Raw genomic sequence first — 10,416 nt, forward strand, 5'->3', positions numbered from 1 at the left:
TTTTTTTTTTTGTAGTTTTGGTAGAGATGGGGTTTCACCATCTTGGCCAGGTTGATCTTGAACTCCTGACCTCATGATCCACCCACCTCGGCCTCCGAAAGTGCTGGGATTACAGGCGTGGCCAGAACTGGGTAATTTATAAAGAAAAGAGGTTTAACTGGCTGACGTTTCTATAGGTTTTACATGAAGCATGGCTGAGGAAGCCTCAGGAAACTTACAATCATGGCAGAAGGTAAAGGAGAAGTAGGCACATCTTCACATGGCCAGAGCCAGAGGAAGAGGCGGGGGGAGATACTATACACTTTTAAACAACCAGATCCTGTGAGAATTCTATCACAATAACAGCTCCAGGGGATGGTGCTAAACCATTAGAAACCAAGCCCATGATCCAATCACTTCCCATCAGGCCCCAGATCCAACACTGGGGATTACAGCTGAACATGAGATTTGGGTGGGGCACAGATCTAAACCACATCACTCCACCATTACACAATTTACCCATGTAACCTGCACACGTATATCTTGAATCTAAAATAAAATAAAGTTAAACAAAAAAAAAAGATTCTGCCCTCAAATGCTGGCTCCTTTGTGAAACCATCCCTCACACTGTATTGTTTTGAGAGAGGGAAAAAAAGCTCCTTCAATCTTCCTATTATATTTTGCATTTCCACACTTACAGGTACATGACTTCACTTTGCAATGTCACTGTCTCTATACATTGCTTTTCACAATTTGCCTGCTTCTCGAAGTCCCAACCCCACAAAACTCATCAAAAGAAGTTTGAGAGGAGGAGCTATCTTTTCTTCTTTGTAACACCTAATTCAGTATCCCACACATAGTGTGTATGCAATATTTGTTGAGTGAATTTAACTATTTGCCTTTTTATTTAAATGTATTATAATTCATCAGAATAAAATCTAAAATACATAACAATTATCAAGTCAAACATATGATCAATGATTCATAAAGACACATATCTGAAAAATCAAATTATTTGCAAATTATTGGCTGTTTTTGCAATCAACTCTCTTTTGAGCCACAGGTAATTTTTATTCCTTTGCCACATGGTCTGTAAAAATTATTTTCAGAGAGGTAAGACAACCGAACATCATGCCATTTCCTAATCAGCATCAGACAATAGGTTTCTCCTTAGACAAGCAGTGATCCTAAGTCAGCAAAATAAGCAGCAAGGGCAGGGAAAAAGGTAGTCAACTATGTCTTTCACTGAAATTAGTATTAGAATACCTTATATTTTGGAGAGCAGAAAATAAGGATTTTTTTAAACTTAAAGGTGGGGGATTAAAGGTATGATGTGAGTTACAATCAAGACTGGAAAAACCAGACTAAAGGAGGCAAGAACTCATAGTCAAAGATACTAAAGTTCAAGCAAAGGCGGTGGCAGACCCAGACCAGATAGCAATCCCAGAGATAGAGATGGTTATTCAGGTTGGAGCACTTAGAACGTGAGGAATGAGGAAAGCCCTAAGATTCTTTTTTAAAAAAGAACAGAAGGCTAAGCCAAGACTCTGGCAAGGTGGGGGAGAGTCTAAAAGAAGTCTTGTAGCAGAAACACAGAAGACAGTGGAATCTAGCCAAAGAAAGATAGAGCAGGAAGTTCAGCATCTACTACTGTTTGAACGTTCCCTCCAAAATTCAGATAGAAATCTTTTTATAAATTACTCAGTCTGTGGTATTTTCTTATAGCAGCGCAAAGATACAATTGTAGGAGCAACATTTTCAGAAGGTGACAGGAAATGGAATCGAGGGTGTAATTACACAGATTAGATTTATCTGGGAATAGAGACATCTAACGTATGTTATTTAATACGAGAAAAAGTAGCAGAATAGGTACAAATGTAGATAAGCTACTGAATTTTGAGGTAGAAAGAAGAACTTGCCTTGTGATGGCTTTCATTTTCTCAATAAAGACAAGGTCTAAAAGAATGAGTTAGGGGAGAGAGGAAAGGAGAGTTTAAATTAGAGGCTTAAGGAGGGAGGCAAATGTTTGAAATACTGATTTTCAAGAATAGACATAGTGAAGAATTGTAAGAGTGTTAGCAGTATTTAACGTGCATTTGCAACTGAGATTGTTTCTTTAAAATGAGACTAATCAGGGCCAGGTGCATAGGCTCGCGCCTGTAAGCTCAACACTTTGGGAGGCCAAGGCATGAGGATTGCTTGAGCCGAGGAGTTCAAGACCAGCCTGGGCAAACATAGAAGACCCTGTCCCTACAAAAAATTTTAAAAACTTAGTAGGGGATGTGGTGGTGCACACCTGTGGTCCCAGCTATTCAGGAGGCTGAGGTGGGAGGACTGCTTGAGCCCAGGAGGTCAAGCCTATATTGACCTAGGATCATGCCACTGCATTTCAGCCTGGGTGACAGGGCAAGATCTTGTCTCAAAAAAAAAATTGAAAATAAAAATAAAGATAAATGAGACTAATCAGCCAAGTTGACTTCATTTTCCTCCATCCGTGTTTACCTATAAGGTATAAAAAGAGTTGGCCAAGTTGAATTTAACCAATGTTGGGTTTTGGCAGGTGAGTAAAACAGAAGATTACAGGGGCCAGAAAATAAATGGGCATTTGCAGTGCACTAACTACAATAATGGACCACTCACTCTAAAGTGAGAACGGAGAAAAAGTGGACATGAATGCTTCACAAATGCATGTCTTAAACCCCAAGTGGTCTGTAAACTCAAGAGCAAAAACCATGAGTTTTATGCTATGTATATACATCTCACCAAAGAGTAATATAGTTAGTAAAAAACTTTGCTGACTGATTAGATGAATCTTCTCCATATTCCAGAACTCCAAATGATATAAACTCATCAGATTTAATTTTTTTAAGTAGCTTTCTAAAGATATGGAAAGAAAAATAAATCTATGGTTGAAATGTTTGAGTTCTGAAGAGCAGGTGAATGGGTTCCCATGATATTTCCATATAAACAAAGATTAACTGTAGGACATTAATCAAAAGAGACCTCAGCAGTAGAAATTAAACTTAACAACAATTAATTAACTTCATATGGAAAAATAAAACCTAATTAATACAGTGCATTCCCTCCCAGAATAATGGCCCCTGCCCCACAGAATGAAAACCACTGCATTTCCAGGCAGTCTCTCAGCAAATACTAACTAGTCAAGAGAGCTGGAACTTTGATACCACTGCTACCTATAGCCTATCTTATTGAAGAATTTAATATAATTCTAGAAAATATGTGACCACCTTTTATGATACTTAATTTATATAAATTACTTAAAGTCTCTCATTTTTGCTACTTTATTCTTTCCCCATTTAGATAATGTCAAGAAAATCCTAGAAAAGACAAAACATACCTCTAATTGGTTAGGTTCAAATAAAAATTATCACAACATTTTATACATATAGATTTTTAACTATATATTTTTAACTATTCTTTTCCCTATGGCCAAAATATATGGTTTAATCAGCTCAGTGAAATAAAGAAAATTTGAGTCCAGATAGCATGTTAAGGAAGAAAAAGAGATAAAACTATGATAACAGAAAAAAGCTTTGGTTCCCAGGCTGTGTTGCTACTCAAGTCACCAACAGGACAAACCATTAGCAAAGAAATGAAGTAACTTCCTTATCTGTAATATGAGAATACTAAAGCAGATACTACTAAAGTTTTTCTTTCTATTCCAAAAATTCGATTTCATCTAGTGCTTCTGACTTCACTCTTTCAAAGGCCTTTGCGAAGGGAGGGTGCTAAAAGGCTCAAACTTTCAATTCATGATATATACTTTCTGTCTCTGGATGACAACTAACAGAAAAATCTAGAAGAAAACAGACAAATATTTCAAAATCAGAAAAAAACTAGGTCATCTCTTCTCCATCCTGTGCCACTCTTAGTTCCACATTCACTTCTCTCATAACCATTCTCCTTCACTTCTTTTTTAAAAAGTGAATTGTATTGTATACATTCGATGTTTACAACATAGTATTATGAGATATACACAGATAAAATGGTTACAGTAGTGAAGCAGATTAACAAGAGTGAAGCAGATTAATATATCTATCATCTCACATAATTACTTTTTGTGTGACAAGAGCAGCAAAAATCTACCTATTTAACAAAAATCCTTAATACAACACAATTTTATTAAGCCTCAGGCCTAGCAGTAGCACCATTTGCCTCCCAGAAAACTATGACATTAGTGAATCCAGACAGAATTTATTTGGGAAAACAGGGGCTAACAGTTTGCTAATTCAAGACAGAGTTCTTACCTTTATATCCCCATCACCAAATCCAGTGTCAAATACATAGCAGACACCTAATTTAACTCCTCTATATAATTTATTACACCAGTAACTCAGGTGTGGTCATCCGGGGTCTTTATAGAGAAGCAAAATTTCAGGTACCATCAAGATCTAATGAATCAAGCTCCGTAAGTGGGGTACAGCACTCTGTTTTAAAACCCCTCCATGTGCGATTCTGATGCACACTCAAGTTTGAGAACCATTGTATTAAACCTCCCAGGAAATAACCTTCTTGTTAATTACAAAAAAGTGCTGGGATTTTTTTTCTCAGCTGCCATCACTTAAAAATGCTTGGACACAAATGATGTTGTCAACTACTTAACTTTTGTCTCCAGCGTGCACACAAAGTGAACGTTAGTAAAACCTTTGGAGCCTTAGTTCCCTGGTCTGTAAAGCAAGAATAATACCACACGCTTTCATAAATAAGAGATAGCTTACAGAAAGGCTCCTTTCTTTCCTTTCTTTTCTGTTACCTGTACCAAGTCTCTGCTACTTTACAAAGACAATGGTCCTAAAGAAGATACTCTGGCACTCCTCTGAAAAATGTCACCAGTGCCTCCTACACAGAAAAGCTCTCTAATGAGGTTTTCTTATGGAAAATACCACAGGAGGGAAATGAAGAGTTAAGAGTCCTTACAGACTCATATACAGAACAGCAATTCTAAAAAGATAGTTCACAAAGTAGTGGGAAAAGCAATCATTCAAAATTGTGCACCTCTGTAACTTAAAAAAAAAAAATCACCATTAAACAGCACATAGGCAACTTTCTCTTAAGTGTCCAAAATAAATCATAAATGATAACTGGAGATAAATAATAGAGATGACGGGTGGGAGGTGCGGGGGCAGGAGGAATGAAGCTTTTGAAAATGCAAAAGAACATATATTATATGACCCATATTCAAGTGGTACAATCCAATCCCCTAGATTTTCTGGGGGCAGCCTCACTGTCAAATTCTTTGTCCCAATGTTGCCACACTATGTGTTCTGATTTGGGGTTCAAAAAATATGGTTACTGGGGGAAGCAAAAGCAAAAGCCCACTGCTGTGGGTGAGACCTAAAAACTGGGGAGTACTACTTTAAAAAAAGAAAAAGGTTGAGAACTTTCAGAAGAATTCACTATAAACAATTCCCAACTTTTAGTTCCTCGCTCCCTTTGAATGGAATACTCAAAGGTTTAATTTGACCTCGTTGACAACTAGCCCTTTTTACGGGGATGAAAATAGATCAGTGCATGTGATGTGTCATTACACTCGAATATTTCGCACAGTAACCGCGCCAGAAGCATTCGTTAAATCGGCACTGTCAGCTTTAATTCTTACTCCTCCCCGCTGCCATCTAAGATAGGACAGTCCTCTATTTTCGCTATTCTGGAGTAGCCAACATTCCAGTCTGTAGGACTGAAGTGAAATTTAATCGCTCATATCTTTTTAAGGGAACCTTTTACAGAGAACTTGGAAAAGTAATGCCAGCTATACGCTGAATGACACCATGCTGGGAGTTGTAAAACCACAAACTCAGTGCCTGGCCGTCCGGGAGGTGGAATTCCAACAGCGGCTCCTCACTGCACCAAACTAACAATTTCTCCACACGACAGTGCATCTTAATGGGGATGGTTACTCACTTTTTAAATAGTCAACACTGTCCCCTCCAACTCCCAGCCGGACATGACACTCCTACCCCACCCAAGAACTCCAGGGCGAAGGAAGTCTTTTGGCCACCTTAGTGCCTCCTCCTAGCACCAATGACTGACAGTGTCCCCAGGCGCCCAGCAAGGGTCCCAAGCGAGGCCGGGACCCGAAGGCTGCCCAAGTCTTCGCGTCCCAGGACGTCCTGAAGTCGCAGCCCCGTGACCCCGCTCCCCGCCACGGGGCGCACCCCGCCTCCTCCGACTCCTGCGGCCCCTTTCCTTAGTCCAAACCCGCTGTCCCAGCCCCGCGGCCCTCCGGTCCCCTCGACTCTTCCCTAGGCAAACCCGGAACCGGGCGCGGGCTCAGGCCCAAGCCAGGCCGCGGGCTCCCCCAGCGCTCACCCCACCTCCCGAGCCGCCCCGGGACACGCGCCCGGGCGCAGACGGGAAAGCGCGGGGGGCCTGGTCCGGGAGTCCACTTCCCGGCCGGGGCAGGGCAGGACTCACCTTCGTACTGCAGATCCACCAGGACTAGCAGGAAGGGGAACACCGAGCCCAGCCGGCTGGTCACGGAGCCGGGGGCCACCATGTCCAAGGGCTCGCAAGTGAAGAGAAGGAAGAGTGTGGCCCACCAGCACGCGCCGGCGCTCTGGCAGCAGTTGCGCCCGCCCCGGTCGGCTCTCGCTCAGGCCTCAGCGAGCCCAGCAGAGGAAGGCAGCGATGGGCGGAGCCCGGGCGACGCTACGCCCCGGAGCGCCACCGCCGTCCAATCGCCTTCTTTCTGACGGCTTTTCTCCCGGGCTCGCCGGGGTCGTGGTTCTCGCTGATAGGCTGCGAAGGCCGCCGCCCCGCCCCGTCTCTGATAGGATAACGTGGAAGCACGAGACGAGGCTGCGTCTGCGGGTCGCAGAGCTGTCAGCAAGCTCCAAACCGCCGCGGCCGCTCCGAGGGAAGCCGACCGGGAGTCTGTGGCGGTCGCCGAGTCCGCATGCGCAGGCTGCAAAGGCCCTTTTGGGCCGGGACCGGCGCGCTAGGTTGGCGAGTGGGACAATTTGATCCTTCTGAGGTTCGCCAGCGTGATGTTAGGAGAGGAAAGCGCAGCCGCAGCGTCCGAATGGGAAGGCCAAACACGGTCCCAGGGCGTCTGAGGGCAACTGCAGAGCGCCTGGAATTGAGGTCTCAAGTGAGCCGGTAAACACCGCCTCCCGCTGAGAGTGCCGGAACAAATACTGTCTGAACTGAGCTGTAAACAAGAAACGATCAGGAGAAGCTGGGCGTACATTAGGGCGGTCTGATGATTAGACCATTTCAGGGACAACCACAGAGAAGTGCGTAATTGCTCTAAGGCAGGTAGGTAATTGGCCTGGAAACTTGGGCCCCGCCACCCCGACTTTCAGCAAACCAGGGTGCCCAGGAAAAAGAGCGATTGTGGAAAACCCTGTGAAGAAAAGACCAGGAAGGCACTGTGGCTGAAGAGAGCGAGGCGTTCCTGAATGCAGCCAACGTCAACTGGTAAGCAAAAAACTGTGAGAACGGATCCTGCATCTTGCGCTTACCATGGGAAATTCAAGAGAGATACGAACCTGAGCAAGATGAGGTTGAAGTTACTCAATGCCGCATTAAGCCTGTTCACGGCCACTTCCTCCGGCGTCACCAACACACACACTGTACACCAGCAGTATTTTTACACGGGGTATGTGTGTTAAGTAATATGAAGTGCATACTTATTACTTCACCTGTATTTGCTGCCTTGCTACTATTAGAGAAACTCATGAATTATAAATAGCAGAGTGAATTTGTGATTCCCTGAAGATATACTAAGGAGGACTTTTTAAAAGGCGTCTATTCCTAAGAAAACTAATATGGAAGAAATGATTTCGAGAAAGAAAAAAGAAAAAACGGAGTCCTTGATTAGTTTTGGGGAAGGCAAAATAATATAATGTGAAGAGTAAAGGATTCAGATCCAGGAAACCCCATAACTTTTATGTAAGTTATCTTCATCTGTAAAGTGGTTAGGATCCTGGTAGTCTCAAAGGTTTGTTTTGAGTTTTCATGAAGCAGATAAATGTTCTTGTAAATTGTAGAATGTTATACCAGTGTTACTCATTATTCTAACAGCGGAATAGTGAAGAGAGGCTCCTTCAGAAATTCCTTGGGATTTTTTTTTTTTTGACTTGTGTTTTTTTATATCACAAGGTAGTGTCTCTGAAAAATTGTAGATGATTTCAATGTCCACAAATATGCAGGTGAAGACATTCAATTGAGGTGCTGTACCCAAGGCAGCCAGCAAGATGCTGAATATAGAAAATAACAACTATTTACACAAAATTGTAAACAAAATGCAGTATGTCTAGACTGTGAGTTATCACCAGTATGCTGCCTATGACCCTGGTCTTAAGGAAAAAGTAGCAGAGCTGAAGAAGTTCTAAGGATGGAAATTAGAAATTATCAAGGAGATGATAGACTTCGTGTAGCAAGGGTCTTCAATGGTTAGTGATTTTGAGGTTAATTACATAACTATGAATTCTGTAATATTAGAACTAAGCTTTACGAAGCATTCCTTGAAAAAAAGATAATTTTATAACAGAAGGTAACATTAGACAGAAAAAAAGTGCAAAACTAAAATTACGTGTATAATGCTTGGGAATGCTTCCTCCAATGTTCATCTAGTCATGGTTTTCACGAATCACTCTTGCCAATAAAACCAAAAACCAAAGTAATCCAGTGATTGTAAGAAAAGTTACTGTAAATATGTTTACATTTGTCAGAATATATGGAATCTTTTTGAAATTAAACATTAAATCTCTACTGTAATTCATACTATTTGTTAATTATAGTAGTAAAATATTTTTTAAAATTGTAGCATATTTATGATATATCCAAAATTACGAGTATTACACAATTTTTATTAGGTTGATCTATGTTTATTGACTAGGAAAAACAATGTTGGTAGAGAGGAGTGAACAGATCTAGAACATGTTTTGGAGGTAAAGGGGATAAGATTTGCTTAGGAATTAAATATGAAGAGAAATAAATGTTCAGAAACAAGCAGAGCACTTATAAGCACCTTTTTGTGCCAAATTAAAAAAAAAAAGTCAGCATTAAGTTAATGCCACCATATACATCCTTCCACATTTATTTTTACAAACTTGTGCTTTTATTTCTAAGAAACAATTCTAGACTGGGCGCAGTGGCTCACACCCATAATCCTAGCGCTTTGGGAAGCCGAGATGGGAGGATTATTTTAGGCCAGGAGTTCGCGACCAGCCTGAGCAACACAGCAAGATCCTGTCTCTGCAAAAAAAATTTTAAACTAGCCAGGTGTGGTGGCCCGTGCCTGTTGCCCTAACTACTCAGACTGAGACAGAGGATTGCTTCAACCCAGGAATTTGAGGTTGCAGTGAGCTAAGATCATGTCACTGCACTCCAGACTGAGCAACAGAGTGAGACTTTTATCAAAAAAAAAAAAAAAAGATTTTTAAAATTGAAATTGCTTAGTCAAAGAATGCGTTTAAACTTTTAAGATGCATTGTCAGATTATTTTTCCCTAAAGAAGTAATTTCTATTCCTATCAGCTGTTTATGTTCCTGCCTACTCACCATCACTAGATATAGTTGATTTTCAGTTTTTGCCAATCTGAGGAATAAAATATGACCCTCATATGTCAAATTTATGGTTTATTTTCAAGGATTTTGGGATTCTGATCAAATTTTGGTACTTTCATATAAAATTTGGCCTTTAAATCACAGCTTGTCTTCTCTGCTTTTCACCCTCTTTTATGTTGTTTCCTGGCTTCTGGCCACATGACTGTAATCTCCGCTTCTGTATTCACATCACCTTCTGTCATTTTTGACCTTCTTGCCTCCATCTTATAAGGATCCTTGTAATTAATTATATTGGGCCCAGTGAGATAATCCAGGATATTCTTCCTACTCAAGTTCCTCAATTTAATCACATCTGCAAAAACTGCCTTTTGCTATAGAACTATGACAGGAGATTAGAATGTAGATATATTTGGGGGACCATTATTCAGCTTAACACAATACTTCCCCCTTCACCAGGTGGAGCTCATTTTCCCACCTTCCTTGAGTGCGGGCTGGACTTAGTGACTAAAACTTCCAAAGAACAGAGTATAGAAAGGGAGGAGGAGAGTAACTTCATAGTACAGAAACCTGGAAACACTATCTTGGCCAGGTGGTCAAAGTTAATATCATCAAGTCATGTTGATACCATATGCTCCCAATATACTGTGATGAGAAGGGCAAGTCATGTGTGTGGTATTCGCAAAACCTATAATCCAATCTAGTCTAAACATGAAAAAATCAAACTAAAATTAAAGGACATTCTATAAAACACCTGATCAGTATTCCTCAAAACTATCAATGTCATGGGAAACAAGGAAAGATTGAAATACTGTAACAGACCAGAGGAAACTAAGGAAACTTAACTGACGACTGAATGCAATGTGCTGTATTAAACTGGATCCTGGAATAGAAAATAGACATTAGT

The 10,416-nt window shown here is 41.1% G+C and overlaps 1 protein-coding gene and 1 long non-coding RNA gene across 2 annotated transcripts in view; one reads left to right on the forward strand and one right to left on the reverse strand.

Moving 5' to 3' along the window:
* DNAJC3 (DnaJ heat shock protein family (Hsp40) member C3) overlaps positions 1–8,715 on the reverse strand; it is a 112,102-nt gene extending 103,387 nt beyond the window's left edge. The window contains exon 1 of the mRNA XM_033177412.1: positions 6,415–8,715. Within this exon, the coding sequence (XP_033033303.1) occupies positions 6,415–6,496 (82 nt within the window). The 5' untranslated portion in view covers positions 6,497–8,715. The remainder of the gene's footprint in view (positions 1–6,414) is intronic.
* LOC117063598 lies at positions 7,778–10,215 on the forward strand. Its single transcript, XR_004429005.1, has 2 exons — positions 7,778–7,893; positions 9,076–10,215. It is a non-coding gene; the product is annotated as an uncharacterized LOC117063598 (long non-coding RNA).
* The last annotated feature ends 201 nt before the right edge of the window (positions 10,216–10,416 follow it).

The sequence above is a fragment of the Trachypithecus francoisi genome, unplaced genomic scaffold, assembly GCF_009764315.1.
Source record: "Trachypithecus francoisi isolate TF-2019V2 unplaced genomic scaffold, Tfra_2.0 Lachesis_group18, whole genome shotgun sequence".
Classification (NCBI taxonomy): Eukaryota; Metazoa; Chordata; class Mammalia; order Primates; family Cercopithecidae; genus Trachypithecus; species Trachypithecus francoisi.